We start from the raw sequence: 18,010 nt of genomic DNA on the forward strand, positions 1-18,010 counted from the left end.
CTTCGGTGGTGGTTCCGCCGTAACCTCTTCCTTCCTCCACGAGCAATGCCTTCTAATATGCTACGGCTGCGCCTCCCTCCACACCTCGTCAGCTGCAGCCCATCGATCCATGAATGTATACGTCTCACCATCGATTTGAGTCGATATAGAAGTGCAGACATCAGCGGATCATCTGTCTGCTTCCGCACCTTCTCCGTCTTCCGGAGTTCCTAATGGGATGGGCGACTCTCTACAAGCGGCGGCTCAAAGTATTCACCACGGCATTGCTGATCTACCTGGACTACAAGGTGCTCTGTGCCGCCGGATTCGTTCTTGTTTCCCATCTATTGATTAGCGTCAGAAATCAATGGGGTTTTCTACTACTGTAGGCCGTGCAGATGATAGATAACTGGTATAGCGGTAGCAGAAGGGATGATCTTTGGGAAGGAACACATGAGCGGAATGCTAAGCGTGTTCTCGATTTGATGATCCAGTTGGAAGGTCTGTGGGTAAAGCTTGGTCAATACCTGTCCACCCGAGCCGACGCTCTGCCAGACGCTTATGTGCGTCTTCTCAAACGGCTGCAGGACTCTCTTCCTCGTCGGCCACTGGAAGAGGTAACTGAATGCTTCCATCAATAACTATGCAGTCTTTGAGTTATCTTGAACATGAAAGATAACTCAGGTGTTAAGTGGATGCAAGACTATGAGTTTATGCCCTCTTTTTATTGCTTCGAATTGACTTCTTCATTGTCATCATCATCAATCATCCTCATAATGCACCACGAAAATGCCAAGATGCATGACTACAATGTGCAATATGCATCTGAAAAATGCTTCTGCAAATATACGAAACAATACATCAAATTACAATGCGTAATATGCATTTCATGTGAAGTTTAGATGAGCATATTAGTAATAGTTTCTACGATGTTGATAAGTCTGCTGCTTGGTCCCAGGTTCGCCAAACTATAGAGAAGGAGCTGGGGAAACCTATGAATGATATCTTCTCTCATTTTGTTGAGGAACCCCTTGCTACTGCATCTGTAAGATCATTATAATATACTGGTCCATTTATATGCTTATACATTGTAAGTTCATTCTGGAAAAATGAATCTCAGAATTTCCTTAAGAATAGAGAAATGCTTGCAGGTGGCACAAGTTCACCGTGCAACTCTGAGAGATGGGCAGGATGTGGTTGTTAAAGTTCAACATGCGGGCATCAAGGAAGTCATCTTAGAGGTCTGCAATTTGAGTCTTGACAAGATGGCAATTAAGTTGATTAGAAGTCTTCACATTAACAAAAGCCAATTTCAGGACTTGAAGAATGCCAAATCAATAACGGACTGGATAGCATGGGCAGAGCCACAATATGACTTCAATCCAATGATAGATGAATGGTGCAAGGAGGCACCTAAAGAACTTGATTTCAATCATGAAGCCGGTTGGTCTGATAAGTTCAGTACCTTCATTATCAATCCTTCTGTCAATACCTTCACATGTTAAGCTGCATCATCTTTTGTCTGTAGAAAACACAAGAAGAGTTTCCGAAAACCTGCGACTCAAAAATGAGCTCGATGGCATGAATAGAGTAGATGTGCTGATCCCAGAAATTATTCAGGTGGAACCACACAGTTATAGTTCTTACTTCAGCCACTCTCACCTGTAAAGAGATGCCTTACATTGTGTGCTTCTATAATTCCTGATGGCAGTCATCCGAGATGGTCCTTGTGCTGCAATACATGGATGGGATTCGATTGAATGATAATGTTTCTCTGGAAGCATATGAGGTGGACAAGCAAAAGCTTGTTGAAGAGATCACACGTGCATATGCTCATCAAATCTATGTTGATGGGTTCTTCAATGGTGATCCACATCCAGGTGTGCTTGCTTATGCCCACCTTTCTCACCATTCTTGGATCTTGGCAATGTTTGCTGTCTTGGGAGAAGAAAGAAGAAAAGCTTATGGTTGATCATCTATCAATTCTTGGTGACTATTTCTTGCAGGAAATTTTCTTGTGTGCAAGGAACACCCAAATCGCCCTATTCTGCTGGACTTTGGCCTCACCAAGTCAATATCAAGCTCTATGAAACAGGCACTAGCAAAAATGTTTCTGGCATGTGCTGAGGTATGTACCACAACTTTTCTTAGAGTTTGGAACTTTGGAGTATTAAAATCTGAAATGGCAATACTGTTTTATGCATGATTGATGACTTGTGTCTATATAGTTTCTCTTTGAAACTATTGCTGCTTGTCCTTCAGGGTTATCTTTTTACAGCATGAGAATGCCCTGTGGCAGGAGGACCATGTGGCTCTCTTAGCTGCCTTCACAATGATGGGACTTAAGTTGCGGCTTGATATGCCAGAGCAGGCTATGAACCTTGCAAAAATATTTTTCCGCACTGCAGCGCTGCCAAGTCAAGCATTTGTGAGTGATTGCTGTCTGCTTCAAGATTGATTGTTTCTGTTACTTTTCCCTTTCATTTATTCCTCAGCTCAAGTAAACCATGATATCTTATATGCATTCTTCTGTCAAGGAAAATGTGCAATCTATCGCTGATCAAAGACAGAAGGATAGGAAGGTTATTCAAGAGAAGATGAAGTTGAACAAGAAGGAAGCTAAACACTTTAATCCTGTAAGTGCAACCTTTTTCCCCTCAGAGCTCTTTCTATAACATTTCTTCTTCAAGCATACTGTCCACTATATATAAAGAGGATGAATCATGTTGCACAACATGCAAACTTTGCCTACCTTCCCCAGATTGATGCTTTCCCAGGTGATGCAGTTATATTTATGAGGGTGTTGGAACTTCTTCGAGGTTTGTTTGGACTCATCTCTTCCTTAGATGATGTGGTATAATGCATTACGAATGAGTAATTTTACTTCTTCAGGGCTTTCTTCAACTCTAAATGTTAGTGTTGTTTATTTGGACATCATGCGACCATTTGCTGAGGCAACACTACTAGGGTGAGTATTATCTGGGTTGCATTCTCTTCATTGTTAATCTTCATACCCTTTTTTATTTATCTTGTCTCTTCCTCTAATTCCCTACTTTGTGGAACTCATGGAATCAGGGGCATCAAGACTGGACCAGCAGTGAATAACCAATGGATCTATGATTCACCAGTTCACTCTGATTTGGAGGCTAAGTTGAGGCAGCTCCTGATTGCGCTTGGAAGTGAGAAAATACTTGGGATACAAGTAGGTTTAGATTGCTTTATTAACTATATTGTGTCTGCCAAAATATAATCTTGCCTTTTCCTCTTCTCCCTTCTTTTTAGTAGTATAATTTATCAAAAATATCATACAATTAATCTCAAAATTAAAATGAAATCAATACTAGGATTTTGATTCATTAGAAAGCCAAGTGACTAATAAAAATACATATATTTCTCTTAGTTGAAAATAGTCTTGGTTGAGGAACACTCGTCCTTGGGTCCTGACTATTTGTATGTATAAGAAATAAATGAAATGGACTAAAAGAAGAAAATATGTAAAAATGAGGGAAAGGTTGGTTGAAGAGAAAGAGTAGGCACTATATGAAAAAAATTGTAAACTTCAACACACAAGTATAAATATTGAACATCCAGAACATGCATCATGCAGCATGTTAGAAAGCCATAGAATTGTCATGTTCATGATGGTTTTCTACTTCAAGATGGATTCAGCATAATGGTTTCTTGTTTCACTTGTGCTGACAGATGATGATGCTTGATGCCTTCAGAACCAAGACCTGATGGTGCTCTTCTGTGGCTTTTACTTTCAGGTGTGTGCATACAAAGACGGGAAGGTGATCATAGATACTGCAGCTGGGGTGATGGGGAGATACGACCCTCGGCCTGTTCATCCTGACACCTTGTTTCCAGTCTTCTCAGTAACACAAGGAATCACTGCTGCGATGGTGCATTGGCTGGTTGATAAGGGGTAAGACCAAGTTCAGTTTTGAGGTTTTGCAGCCTTCTTGTGCATGGAAGGAAACACATATCTAAACCTAAACAATCTTCTTGCAGGAAACTCAAGCTGGACGAAGCCATAGCAAACATTTGGCCAGAGTTCAGTGGCAGCAAAAAGGATCAAATAAAGGTAAACAAGAACACATCATGGTTCATGAAAAAGATTGATTCTTTGTGAGCTAGAACAGGTTGTTATCTGGCTTTACAACTTGCTTCAACTTCCTTCAGGTTCATCATGTACTCAACCACTCATCTGGTTTGCACAATGCTATGTCTGATGTCATGAGGAGCAACCCTTTGCTAATGTGTGATTGGGAGAAATCTCTACAGCTTATTGCTAGTTCAGTTCCTGAGACAGAACCAGGTTCCCAACAACTATACCACCACTCGTCCTTTGGTTGGCTTTGTGGTGGTGTAATAGAGGTATGTAACTTCTTGTTTCTTCACTGCAATAACAAGCTATGCTAGTTTCCGTAATCTATCAGATCAGTATGATAATACTGAACAACAAAGTGACTTGTAGTTATCAGTACTTGATCAGATTAGTAACACTATCGATCAATTTATTAAGTTATGTTAATCACTACAAAATTCATCAAAAATTTAAGCTGCCACATTTGACATATTTGAAGGTTGAGTAGTACCTAAAAACTTGAAAAGAAAAGTTAAGCTTTGGATAGTACCATGTGATGTGCATGCTATAATAGCTTGAGAGTCTTCCATGAATATTTGCATATAATTCTTCTTGATTTTTATTTTTTACCTTGAAGATATAGTTTTATTTTCCAGATTTCGTTTTCTTTTTTATTCTATGCTGAGATACTTTATAAATATTTGTTTGCAACAGCATGCATCTGGAAAGAAATTTCAACAATTACTGGAAGAGGCTTTTATTCACCCTCTCAACATTGAAGGAGAACTTTATATTGGCATTCCTCCAGGTATGTATCCCATTTATGTCTAATATGTATATATATATTATAGCAGGTTCCCCTTGTTTATTTAGTGGATGGACATGCTTTTTTTGATTGAGAAGTCCAATACTCATGTTAAAATGTTTGATTTTTGTATATCTTTAAATGAGTGTAGAATTATTAAATAACTTATTGTTCATCATCATCATAGTGATGTAGGACAGATTTATGACGATATTTAGCATATTATTGCTAAAACTTTTAATTTATATCTGATTCTCTTTAGGAAATAATACAAATATGAATAATAGATAAAAAAAAGAGAAGATGTAGGAATATTAATAAACAGGAAGGAGATATCCAAGTCAATCAATATCTATGGACCGATATTTAACTCGAAACATGTAAAATATAATTAATATTTATTCTTAAATTACTTTTTTAGATATTGAATAGTACAAGTAGATAGATCATTTGGTGCACTAATATTATACCAATCCAACAAACTCCCGAAATTGATATTAGACCAATATTTAAAATCTTATTCCAAATCAGACCTTTCATTTTAGTAGGATTCATTAGTTTCTTCAGAAACTTCATTAGAAACTACCAATATCATAACCATTGTTATAAAAAATTCTTATTTATACTTAATAGGGACTGTTTTGCATTGGATTTTTCCTTTCTGGACATCCAAATCCTGTTGACATCTCAAAGAAGGATTTAAGTACATTTTAACTTTGACTTCCTAATGGTCTTCAATCCCATTCTGCTTTGACCACAAGAACACATCATTGAGGAAATAACTGGTACAGTAAAACAGTGATGATAGTGCTGTGTTTTCCTCTACCTCTGTTCTTGCAGAATGATGTCTCTGTAGCTTCGCTAACGTGTGGATTCCATTTCAGGAGTGGAGTCTCGGCTGGCGACGCTCGCCGTCGACACCGAGGACCTGCAAACTCTCCTCGAGATCGAGGCGAGGCAGGAAATGGCGCCGCCCAGCTCGCACCAGGGCAACGTAGCAGATACGATGTCTTCCCTCCCCGTCCTCTTCAACAATCTCAACACCCGACGAGCCATAATCCCCGCAGCCAACGCGCACTGCTCCGCCCGTGCCCTGGCACGCTTCTACGCAGCCCTCGCCAATGGCGGATCCACCCTTCCACCGCACTCCCTCCTCTCCAAGCCTCCCCTCGGCAGCCATGTCCACACTCCAACCTTTCCTCCCCTGAAGCGTCCCAAGAAGAATTGGCGAGTCAAGTGGACACAGAACAAGAACAGCAGCCTCACAGATATCAGCATCGACGACGGTGGGCGGAAGAACACCAGAACCATATTTCGCAGCCCCACTATCCACGACGCTTTCATGGGCGTGGGCGATTACTCCGGCATGGCCATTCCAAATGGCAGGTTTGGGCTCGGGTTTAGGAGATTCAACACTCCGACTGGCGATCTGAGGAGCTTTGGCCATGCCGGAGTTGGTGGATCTACTGCAGTCTGTGATACTGAGCACAACTTCTCGATTGCAGTCACAGTGAACAAGATGGGATTGGGTGGTGTGACAGGGAGCATACTGCAGCTGGTTTGCTCTGAGCTTAACATTGAGCTCAACCTTCCCCTACCTGAAGAGTTCTCCGGGTTTGGGTAGCTACTGGTCGATGAGAATGGCATGCTTCACATAATGTTCTTAGCTATATATATATATATATATACACATGTTATAATTTGATGTAATTGTAATGCATCAGGTTTGTGCAAAACCGGACCCGATCCGACCCGCTACTGTGACTCTGAACCCGGATGGAATCCTTCTCGGATCCGCAACGGGGTTGGTGAAACCCGATCCGACTCTGTCCATCGATATCTGCGCGCGCATACCGTCCGCATCTTATCCACAATTCCGCTGTGTGTGTCTATTTATCTATATGTTGCTTCTACTTTCGATAAGCGAGCAATTGGATCCGCCATGCCAACCTTGAACGTGAGCACGAACGTGCCGGTGGACGCGGTGGTCGCCTCCGACATCCTCAAGGACTGCACCAGAATCGTGGCCAAGATCATTGGCAAGCCTGAGTCCGTGAGAACTCCCATCTCAGTTTTCGTACCACCAGTTGTTCGATGAAATTCCTCTGACGGCGGACGTTCTTGATGCCTTCCTTTTGGTTTCGTGCATATATGCGATGTGGTTTGTGGTTATGTTGTAGTGGGAACACTGTTCACGGTGATGCAGTTTCCTTCATAGGTAGTCATGATTAGTTCGATTATTCGGGTGCACACTGAAGCTCTTGTCGTGCCAAGTGGTGTGAATCATTGGTAGGCATATTGTGGAAAATTCTTTCGGTAGTAGCATTGTAGTCTTAGTGTTCCTAAAATTTATAGATGTTGCCTTTTCCCTTGTTTCTTAAGCCATTGACAAGTTGAAATGTTGCATGCTAAGATGCATTTCCTATTTTTACTTATTGCAATCAACTTAAATTTTCTTGGTAATAGCAAGAATAGCAATGAAGATAGGTTTTCAGGTGGTATAGTGTTTTAGAGCAAGCAGCATTTCCTTTTACTTCACTTCTTTTTTGCCTTTGCAATGCATAATTCTGTCTATACTTATTGTTTTTTGCAAGCTCAGTATGTGATGATTCTGATAAACGGAGGAGTTCCTATTGCATTTGCTGGAAGTGAAGAACCAGCAGCATACGGAGAAGTCATATCGATTGGTGGCCTTGGACCTAGTGTCAATGCAAAGCTAAGTTCTGCACTTGCTGAGATTCTTGAAGCAAAACTCTCAGTGGATAGTTCGAGGTTTTACATCAAGTTCTATGATGTACAGGTAAGCTACTGATTTGTGCTTCTTTGCTCAACTATTTTTGCTTACTTCTTTGTTGTTTCCTGGAATTGTTTTCTTTTATTTTTCCCATAAGCTTGCATTGAGATGCTCCCACAGAAAATACATCTTTTGCAAACTACATAACGGTTGTTGATAAACTGAGCTAGTTGTGAGTACAGAAAATGAGATTATATAGGAAATATGTGTTGATTGGAGAAATAAATAGGAGTTGCAAAATAAACAGTTGCAAGAAATATTGAAAGGTAAGAACACAAATCTTCTACGTGTATCAAAACTCAAAAGCATATTAAATGTTCTTGCAATGTGGACAGATAAGCATGGACGTGTTGGGAACAGTGAAAACATATTCACCTTCATTTGCCTAATGCTTCTGGTGAAAAATATTTACTGTGGATTATGTTCTCTTAAATGCCTATTTTTGTGTATATATTTTTTTTGTTAAACATCATGTTGGTCTGTTATATTTTTTTTAGTTTTTATTATAATGTTGCTTCCATATATATGATTATTTTGCCCATAAACTTATACACCGCTCAAGTACAATCTCCTAGTTTTTAGCCCAAAATTCAGAGTTGACTGTAATTTCTATATCTTAGTGGTTTAGTTCTGATTTATTATATTATTGTTTTTGTTTCACAGCGTTCCTTCTTTGGCTTCAATGGATCAACTTTTTGAACAATGGATAAGTCGTGGGTTCTACAATCAACTTTTAAGGATTATCAACGTTCAAAGTGTTGTTAACATAGCCCTAGTTTACGCTGGCTCTGTATTTACTACTATACAATGTGGTAACCTGTTTAATTGCATTGTTTGTAATCTGGATATTATTATCTATATCTGATCTATATCAAACTGTGACCACTTCTTGCTTTCTTTTTTGATTTAAAATCTATTATATTAATTGAGCTTCCTCTCCCAAGTTCTGCATGAGTTGGTGGCTTTTCCTAGTCAGCATTCCTCATAAATCTAACATGAAATCCTTCTGAATCTAATGAAGGCCTTTCCATTCTCATATTTCAATATTATTTTCGGAAATTTCATATTTTTAAGCAGGGATTAATGTTTTATATGATAAATTTGGTGCCAACATTCTGTCTTATGACCATTTTAAAACACTCATTGCCAGTTGCTTAATTTTGTTCCTGTACCTTGGCAAGGCCTGCCATAAAAATACTAGTAATCATGGCAAGTGATGCCTTAGTTCTCCACAAACTCAAGCTGCATGATCGACCAACTGATGAATGAATCAGAGGATGTCCGCTTTACTGTCATCGGAGAGTGGAGTTATTAGCTGTGAAAGCATGATTGTGTTGTCATTTGCTGACTACCACAAGTTTGCCTCTGTCATCATAGGTGTGTTTTCTTACAGAACTTAGACAAGAACCCTCTTTAATAAAACTCTAATGTCCATTCGTTTTGTACTGATATGAGTTTTATGGTCTGTCTGCTTGTGATAAAGAACTATCGAGTCGATGAGATCAAGAATCTGAATTACAGCCCTAATATCCACGAGTTTTGAACTCAACAAGAAGCTTGTGATCTGATGTCCTGCTTGTGGTTGAGCTGTCAAACTTCATTGGCATCAAGACCTGCCACCTGCTTTGAGCTGGCTCTTTCTTGAGCCTCAGGTATGTAACTAGAATCATGAATGTTATTGTGGTTGTGTTTGCCTAGTACTTGAGGCTGCAATTAGTTCAAAGTGGTTTGCCTGCCACCTCTTGTTTTTGCATACATGTCAAGGGCCATAGATTTGCCAAATCTATATATCTATGACAGCCTGATTCTGCTGCTTGGTTGTTGAGAAATAGAGGAGGATTTCTTATCCAAACTATACTCTTCTACCATGATGTTGAGCTCCTCACTTTATATATACAAATTCTTGGGCCACAAGGTGTTTTAGTCTCACACAAGAGGCATAACTATGGCCACACAGGTGTGGCAATGCCTTCCAACTCCTTCCACCCCTCCGCCAAATAACCTGTCAGTGTTTGATTGATCTGTTTGCTTGACCAGTTCATATGTTGATCATGCTGCTTCTCTCTTGGAAGCTCAATCATATGAAAATTTTCTCTGTTTTTAGCTGTTTCTTGTTGACAAGCTAATGTTTAATTAGATGTCAATCATTAATTTCTGCAAATATAGATTAGAAATTTCCTGTTCTCAAATTTATTGATTGTGTGCATTTTTTTTTTCTTCTCAAATATAGATTAGAAACATGGAGTTGGAAATTATACAGCTTTGGAATCTTCATCTCTATCCTCTCATTCTTTATTGTATTTTTCTGATAAGCCCTCACAGGATGTGCTCTGCCACCTCGGCAAAAGCAAGATTTGGTCCATATCTATGAAAAATCTAAATGTGTCTCAACCACAACTCTTAGAATCCCAAGGAAAAATGTAATTAGAGCACATCATTTGCATTTCATTTGTGGCCAAGAATGAACACAAATTGAGCGGTTGCGTCCAAAGGAATACTTGAATCAGAATCAATCAGCTCAAAGCAAAAGATTTCCTCCATTTATATTCCCCTGTCGTCATCATCTCACGGCTTAATAGCCACAATAAGAATACTTAATTCGACGCCCCCCAAAATATCTCAGCCAACTCCACTGCTTCTAATTCTACTTTATAAGAAGGTGCTGCAAAGAGGCCATCTAGCGGCAGGAGGGATGAAGGCTGCGAGGTGGAGGGGCTGCGAGCTCTGCGGCGGTGCGGCCGCCGTGCACTGCGAGGCGGACGCGGCGTTCCTCTGCTGGGCATGCGACGCCCGCGTGCACGGCGCGAACTTCCTCGTCGCGCGCCACCTCCGGCGCGTCGCCTGCGCCGGGTGCGGCGCCCTCGACGAGGATCGCCTCCTCGCCGGCGCTGGGTCTCCTCCGGTCCGCTCCCTGTGCAGCGCCTGTGGCCCCGCTGGGTCCGGATTCTCTGACGACTCGGAATCGGTCTCCTGCATCTCCACCGCGGAGTCGATCGCGGCCGCGTCGGCCGGGCGGCGGGGGCAGGCGAGTGCGGAGGGGGTTCTGGCGAGAAGGGGCGGGCGTGCCGGTCTGGGGAGGCGGCGCGTCGCGGAAGCGGTGCCCGCTGCTGTGGGGCGTCCGAGAAGGGCGTGCCGGGGAACGGCGGAGACGCGCTCGAGGGTGAGCTTGGAGGCGGCGCCGTGGCTCGCCGCGAGGAGGCGCGGGTGGAGAGGGAGCGGCACGCGGGAGGAGGCGATGCTGAGGAGCTCCAGGGCGGCTTCGGGCGTGCCTGTGGAGCTCATCGTTCGAGCCTCGACTCGGCTCGCAGGTGCTGCGATGCGCGCCAGAGCCATGGCCATGGAAGAAGGTTGGGCTGAGTGCTATTAAAAGGCTTCCTTTCTCCTCCTCCTCTTTTACTTCCAGGCTTTGGTAAGTTGGAGGTCTGCAATGTTAGTAGAATATGTGGAGAAAAAGGAAGAAAAAACTGAGAAAGCCTATATAATTGTGGTCATGCTTTTAGTACCGCAAACTATAATGTATTCAACTGTGCATTATATGCTTGTTAGATGTGGTGTGATAGCTTAATGATGCGATGAGTGAATTATATGCTTGGGCAGACCCGAACACATCGATTTGTACGCTCGCTGCGGTTAGAACCCGAGTCCAATCCGAACGATTGCGGTGTAGTCTTTCGCCTCAATAAAAACGCAGTCTGAAGCGTTCCCCCCTCTTCGTCTACCTCCAAATCCCTCGACCCCCGTTCCAGATCTCGTACTCCTCCTTCGGATCCCTTCGAATTCCCTCACTATCTTCGATTCCCTGCCTGTTCTTCGATCCAGATCCAGGGTTCTTGCAAGAGGGGCGCCGAGATGGAGAAATCGTGCTCGATCCTGGTCCACTTCGATAAGGGCTCCCCGGCCATGGCGAACGAGATCAAGGAGGCCCTCGAGGGCAGCGACGTTGAGGCCAAGATCGATGCCATGAAGAAGGCCGTCATGCTCCTTGTCAACGGTGAGACGCTCCCCCAGATCTTCATCACCATCGTCCGCTATGTCCTCCCCTCCGACGACCACACCGTGCAGAAGTTGCTCCTCCTCTACCTGGAGATCATCGACAAGACCGACGCCCGCGGCCGCGTCCTCCCCGAGATGATCCTCATCTGCCAGAACCTCCGCAACAACCTGCAGCACGCCAACGAGTACATCCGCGGCGTCACCCTCCGGTTCCTCTGCCGCTTGTCCGAGCCAGAGATCCTGGAGCCGCTTGTCCCATCCGTCCTCGCCAATCTCGAGCACCGCCACCCCTTCGTCCGCCGCCACGCCCTCCTCGCCGTCGCAGCCATCCACCGCCTCCCCGGCCAGGCCGGTGAGCAGCTCCTTCCCGACGCCTCGGAGCTCGTCGAGAAGGTTCTCGCCTCCGAGCAGGACCCCTCCGCACGCCGCAACGCCTTCCTCATGCTTGCCACCTGCGCCCAGACGCGCGCCGTAGTGCACCTCCTCTCACAGGCCGACCACGTCCCCGAGTGGGGCGAACTCCTCCAAATGGCCGCCCTCGACCTCATCCGCAAGGTCTGCCGCTCCAACCCTTCCGAGAAGGGCAAGTACATCAAGATCATCATCTCCCTTCTCAATTCCCCGTCTGCTGCGGTCGTCTATGAGAGTGCCGGGACGCTTGTCTCATTGTCATCTGCCCCAACCGCCATCCGTGCAGCTGCCAACACCTACTGCCAGCTCCTCGTCTCACAGAGTGACAACAATGTGAAGCTCATTGTGCTCGACCGTCTCAACGAGCTCAAGTTGTTGCACAGGGAGATCATGGTGGAGATGATCATGGATGTTCTTCGTGCGCTTTCAAGCCCAAATCTTGACATCAGGCGCAAGACTCTCGACATTGCCCTCGATCTGATCACGTCCAGGAACGTTGATGAGGTGGTGCTCATGCTTAAGAAAGAGGTCGTTAAGACACAGAGCACTGAGCTTGAGAAGAATGGGGAATACCGGCAGATGCTGGTGCAGGCTATCCATTTGTGTGCAATCAAGTTCCCTGAGGTTGCTAGCACAGTTGTCCATCTGCTGATGGATTTCCTCGGTGATACCAATGTGGCTTCTTCTATTGATGTGATTCTCTTTGTCAGAGAGATAATTGAGGCCAACCCAAAGCTAAGGGTTTCCATTATCACCAGACTGCTCGACACATTTTATCAGATCTGCACTGCGAGAGTTTGCTCGTGTGCTCTTTGGATCATTGGTGAGTATTGCCTTTCGCTCTCTGAGGTGGAGAGTGGGATCCAGACAATTAAGCAGTTCCTTGGAGATCTTCCCTTTTATGTTGCCACTGAGGATGGTGAAGCAGCAGATGCTTCAAAGAAACCACAGCAGGTATCAACTGCCACTCTTTCTTCCAGACGGCCTGTGGTTTTGGCAGATGGGACCTATGCAACGCAAAGTGCTGCCTCTGAAACTGCTTTGTCTGCTCCAATGGTTCTTCCTGGATCTTTGGCTTCATCATTAAATTTGAGGTCATTGATTCTGTCTGGTGACTTCTTTGTGGGGGCAGTTGTTGCTTGCACCTTGACTAAGCTGGTTTTGAGATTGGAACAGGTTCAGCCGTCAAAGGCTGAAGCAAACAAAGCATGCAGTGGGGCCTTGCTGATCATGACTTCCATGTTGCAGTTGGGACAATCTTCATTTTTTCCGCAGCCGATTGATAATGATTCACATGACAGGATTGTCCTATGCATAAGATTGCTCTGCAACACTGGTGATGAGGTTAGGAAAATATGGTTGCAGTCATGCCGCCAGAGTTTTGCAAAGATGCTTGCAGAGAAGCAATTTCGAGAGGCTGAGGAGATTAAAGCTAAGGCACAGATTTCCCATGCACAACCTGATGATCTTATTGATTTCTACCATTTGAAGAATAGAAAGGTAAGGAGTACTGTTATCTTTCCGTTAATGGAGTTACCCAATCGGCAACTACTGAGCGCTTACATTAGTTCATTCTTTTGTTCTTCACACAATATAAATTTTTAATCATCATGAAACTGGTATTTATTTAGTGGTTCCCAAGAACTTCCTCTTGACGGGATTCTCTGACAATCCGACCATGACATGTTTCACTTCATGTATTAATGCAAATGTTTAAACATGAATGATGATTGCAAGGAACTAATGACAAATAATTGTATATGCTTTTAGCACAAAAAGAGTTCTAGTTTCATATTAGGGCATGGAAACTTTTGGTCTAAAAACTGCTAGTCAAGGACTTCAAAGAGAAAATTGTGGGTTTTTAAGTTTTAATTGAAACGGAATGGATTCATAGTTCCAATTTTTTGTATACCCATGTACTGTCATGTGAGCTCGGTATCGTTGTGACTTACATTGCAAATGTATTATTTAGCTTTTTAAGTCCATTTTTTATTCTTTTATGTTCTATATATTATTCAGTGGCTAATTTGCTACCATCGGGACCTAAATGCTTGCTGTTTGATACATGGATAGTATTTGTGAAAATGCTACTGCTAAGGCTTTTTATAGAACTAGCATAACGTTGAAGGACAGTAAGTGACTATCCTCTTCCGAGTGGAGGAGATAAAGTTCAATGTTAATAAGTATCTCTTCTAGCTATTGTTGGCCTCAAAACACAAGCTAATTTCAGCAGAATTGTTGTCGAAAAATATGGACATTTTTGGTACTCATTAAGCCAATGTGTGTGAGTCATGTCATTTTTAGTGGATACTCATTTCAGTCATGTCAATTTTAGTGGATACTCATTTCAGTCATGTCATTTTTAGTGGATACTCATTTCAGTCATGTCATTTTGGTTGGTGTCCATATGATTCACAAAGTGGATACGGCTGCTTGCAATCAGATGGGAAAGAATAAATTCTTGGTCACATTAACGAGTTATTAACAATCATAGTTTCTTTATATTTATCATGTGGGCATATAGAAGCATGACGTGCTTTTGATCTTTCAAATACTCATAAATTTCTTCATCCAAATCAGATAATTATTGATCAAGAAAAAAAGTTCTCGATTGTTGATTTGTTTTCTAGCTATTATTGTCATTGTTATGACTTATGAGTTTTATCTTCCTCTTTTTCTAAACTATTGTGCATCAATAGAACTGATCATACATTCTATGGTCTTCCAGACTTGTCTTTTAAGAACATCTGTAGTTACATCTTTAGTTTTATAGATTTCTCATAGTCAAAACAAAACAAAAGGCAGCTGTCTCTGATACTTGGTTACATATGAGAATCAAGATGAGTTGACATATCTACATACTAATATTTCTTTGAATTGCTTTTTAGGTGACTCGTGATGATTGATAATATCGTTCCATATATACGAAGTTAAAACTTGATTTACAACTCTCTTTTCTCCTCACTGTCTCCAGTTTTACTTGAACTTGTATAACGTGGCTTTTGTGAATTTTTTTTGTTCATGTTGCTGCAGGATATTTTAATTGGGCTATATCTGAACAGCATTATAAGTGTTATTTGTCTGTTATTTTGATGCTATGTTGCATTAACTATTTTTAAGCTACTGCAGTCATAAAGAATTTCATTTCTATTAACCTCTTTTGGTGTTAAAATTTACAGGGTATGAGCCAGCTTGAGTTGGAGGATGAGGTTCAAGATGATTTGAAACGTGCAACTGGCGAATTTATGAGGGATGGAGATGATGCAAATAAGTTGAATCGAATTCTTCAACTCACTGGATTCAGTGATCCTGTGTATGCTGAGGCATTTGTCACAGTTCATCATTATGACATAGTTCTAGACGTCACAGTGATTAACCGAACAAAGGAAACACTTCAGAACCTGTGTTTGGAATTAGCAACCATGGGAGACCTCAAACTTGTTGACCGACCACAGAACTATACTCTCGCTCCAGAATCAAGCAAACAAATACGAGCTAATATAAAAGTCTCCTCAACAGAAACTGGTGTGATATTTGGTAATATTGTATATGAAACTTCAAATGTGCTCGAGAGAACTGTTGTTGTCCTCAATGATATTCACATTGATATCATGGACTACATATCTCCTGCTACCTGTGCTGATGTGACATTTAGGAATATGTGGGCAGAATTTGAGTGGGAAAATAAGGTATTCTTTCTTTTTCTTTCTTTTTTTTTTGAAGTGTATATTACTGATTTCTAAAACATGTCTACAATCTACATGATTGACATAACATGGTATAAAGTTCACTAATTAGTGTCTGATATAGTGGAAACTGGAAACATGTATTTAACTAGTTGTTTAACAGATTATTATATCACAATAAAACTTATGCAATATGTACTTGCACTTTATTTGTGTAAACAAATCTTGATATTACATCATAAATATCTATGTTAGGGGATGCATTTCTAATAACTGATTATGTTGAGAATTTGGTAGCACACACATGTTAATTATATACAGCATTGATCAACTTTTTCTTAAAGCTGACTTGAAACCTTGATCTCTGCTGAGGCTATGATTGTGACATGATGGACAAGCTGAGTCTTCTAATCTTTGATATTTTATGTGTGTAACTTTGAGAGGCTATTCAACCCCTCAATATTAATTTCTTTATTTATTGTTCAATAATTTGACCATCATTGTTAAAGCAGCAGAGCAGTGACTTTGTTAAACGGTGTTGCTTTTTTGTATCCCTTTTTTCTCATTTTCCACTCATACATGAAATCGAGTTGAATATTTTTGTACTTTTAAGTAATTTGCAAGGAGGCACTTTTCCAATTTCTGTTAATTGTTTGTTGTTCATTACTCTGCATGTGTGTTTAATCGAGTCTTTTGAGAATATGATTGATGATTTTTATTCCAAGGGATAGCATACTATGATTTTCACTTCTGGTTAAAATGATAATGAATGAGAGGACATATGTGTATCCCTCTTCTCAAGAACATGATGCATCATCTAATCCAAATCTCCTTGCATTTTTCATCAAATCTAATGCCCTATTTTTTTTCTGATGTCTTCTGCATAATCATGCCACCATGAGCACATTTTAGCACCGTTGAGAATCACTACCTACAAAGTATCTTTACCTTTGTTACTGTGTTTCAGGTTGCGGTGAATTCTTTAATACAGGATGAGAAGGAATTTTTGAATCACATTATCAAGTCAACAAACATGAAGTGCCTCACACCACCGTGAGTCCTCAAGCCACTTAATTATTACTTTCCCCTGCATATATTTGTATAGAAAGAGCTTCTGGTTATCATTGCATAGTCAGTTCTAGTGGAACCTTTTTTAATCATCAGCATCAACCAATATCAGTCACCATGTTGTTCTTTGATGATATTGGTTTCAGCTCTGCGCTGGATGGGGAGTGTGGGTTTCTTGCTGCTAACCTCTATGCAAAGAGTGTCTTTGGAGAGGATGCTTTGGTCAATATAAGTGTTGAGAAGCAGACTGATGGGAAGCTGAGTGGTTATATTAGGATAAGGAGCAAGACACAAGGAATTGCTCTCAGTTTAGGAGACAAGATCACTCTCAAACAGAAGGGTGGAAATTAGGGACAATTACATCCATCATCTTCAATCCAAGACTTGCAACTGCAATTTTTCCTAGACGATGTTGCTGGTTCTTCCAGTGTGCTGTTCCAAGCCAGTTATAGTGTAATCAGGGCCAGCACTTGCGTTGGTGCTAGTTTTTAGTGCATGGATCCGGGAATTTGGTCCTGCGCTTTATGCAAAAGCTTCCAATTTTTTCTCCTCTATTTATTGTTTTCCTTCAGTGACCGAAAATGGTATATTGACTATTCATCATTTGTCAATTTTTTCTACATAATTCTATTTTTTTCCTACAGAATGCATACAGTTGCACGCTCTACCGTCAATTAGTTACTGTATATGAATTATGAGCTGTGACATGACAGTGTGCTAGTTTTGATCCCATCTCCTAAGAGCATCTTCTGGAGTATCACTTTCACAAGTTATGATCTCCATGAATTTTTTGCATTTGGGTTCTGATGTGTGATATGGAAGTTGATTTTCATGATTCGCTTGTCTGTATTTTTAACTTTTAATCCTTCAATTTCTTTGCACTCTACTATGATATGGGAGCTGTTGCAGGACTATTCGCGAGGTGTAGTATGGTCTGCAGGATGAAGACGCCACAGAGATGAAAAGACTGGAATCTCTCAGGTTAGTCTTCTATTAGTGAAGTATGATGCATTTGTTCATAACTATCCATCCATCTCGAAGGAATTACTTCTGATTACTTGCACGATTTGCACTCTTGAATCTGAAAATTAAGCACTCGCAACACTGGCGAAATTGTTGGATTTAAGGATTATGTAACTTGGGAGCACATTATATAATTCTTCCTGACATGGCTCGAATTTTTATTT

The 18,010-nt window shown here is 41.5% G+C and overlaps 4 protein-coding genes across 6 annotated transcripts; all 4 read left to right on the forward strand.

The window, feature by feature from the left end:
- Nucleotides 1-70: 70 nt before the first annotated feature.
- On the forward strand, nucleotides 71-6,769 carry LOC135641854 (uncharacterized). Of its 2 annotated transcripts, XM_065157626.1 has the most exons (19): nucleotides 71-287; nucleotides 369-596; nucleotides 938-1,024; nucleotides 1,131-1,220; nucleotides 1,296-1,422; nucleotides 1,508-1,599; nucleotides 1,691-1,859; nucleotides 1,986-2,107; nucleotides 2,279-2,407; nucleotides 2,517-2,615; nucleotides 2,741-2,798; nucleotides 2,872-2,947; nucleotides 3,055-3,181; nucleotides 3,747-3,904; nucleotides 3,991-4,063; nucleotides 4,162-4,356; nucleotides 4,781-4,874; nucleotides 5,756-6,491; nucleotides 6,596-6,769. In XM_065157626.1, exons 1-19 carry the CDS (start codon nucleotides 213-215, stop codon nucleotides 6,633-6,635), a joined length of 2,775 nt encoding a protein of 924 aa, XP_065013698.1. In that variant the 5' UTR covers nucleotides 71-212; the 3' UTR covers nucleotides 6,636-6,769. The 2 variants fall into 2 exon arrangements, with proteins under 2 accessions (XP_065013698.1, XP_065013699.1); XM_065157627.1 differs by lacking the exons at nucleotides 71-287; nucleotides 369-596; nucleotides 938-1,024; nucleotides 1,131-1,220 and having other exon boundaries at nucleotides 1,319-1,435.
- On the forward strand, nucleotides 6,662-8,562 carry LOC103986889 (uncharacterized). The gene is made up of 3 exons (XM_009405031.3): nucleotides 6,662-6,924; nucleotides 7,471-7,671; nucleotides 8,329-8,562. Exons 1-3 carry the CDS (start codon nucleotides 6,814-6,816, stop codon nucleotides 8,362-8,364), a joined length of 348 nt encoding a protein of 115 aa, XP_009403306.1. The 5' UTR covers nucleotides 6,662-6,813; the 3' UTR covers nucleotides 8,365-8,562.
- Nucleotides 8,563-8,671: 109 nt separating this feature from the next.
- On the forward strand, nucleotides 8,672-11,210 carry LOC103986890 (B-box zinc finger protein 32). 2 transcript variants are annotated; one of them, XM_065157628.1, is made up of 2 exons: nucleotides 8,672-9,042; nucleotides 9,149-11,210. In XM_065157628.1, the coding sequence occupies exon 2, from the start codon at nucleotides 10,358-10,360 to the stop codon at nucleotides 11,030-11,032; it is 675 nt and encodes a 224-aa protein (XP_065013700.1). In that variant the 5' UTR covers nucleotides 8,672-9,042; nucleotides 9,149-10,357; the 3' UTR covers nucleotides 11,033-11,210. The 2 variants fall into 2 exon arrangements, with proteins under 2 accessions (XP_065013700.1, XP_065013701.1); XM_065157629.1 differs by lacking the exon at nucleotides 8,672-9,042 and having other exon boundaries at nucleotides 9,204-9,317; nucleotides 10,325-11,210.
- A 49-nt stretch (nucleotides 11,211-11,259) lies between these two features.
- On the forward strand, nucleotides 11,260-17,497 carry LOC135641853 (coatomer subunit beta-1-like). Its single transcript, XM_065157625.1, has 4 exons — nucleotides 11,260-13,569; nucleotides 15,249-15,758; nucleotides 16,723-16,808; nucleotides 16,970-17,497. Exons 1-4 carry the CDS (start codon nucleotides 11,515-11,517, stop codon nucleotides 17,172-17,174), a joined length of 2,856 nt encoding a protein of 951 aa, XP_065013697.1. The 5' UTR covers nucleotides 11,260-11,514; the 3' UTR covers nucleotides 17,175-17,497.
- Nucleotides 17,498-18,010: the final 513 nt, after the last annotated feature.

This window comes from Musa acuminata, chromosome BXJ3-6 (assembly GCF_036884655.1).
Source record: "Musa acuminata AAA Group cultivar baxijiao chromosome BXJ3-6, Cavendish_Baxijiao_AAA, whole genome shotgun sequence".
Lineage (NCBI taxonomy): Eukaryota > Viridiplantae > Streptophyta > Magnoliopsida > Zingiberales > Musaceae > Musa > Musa acuminata.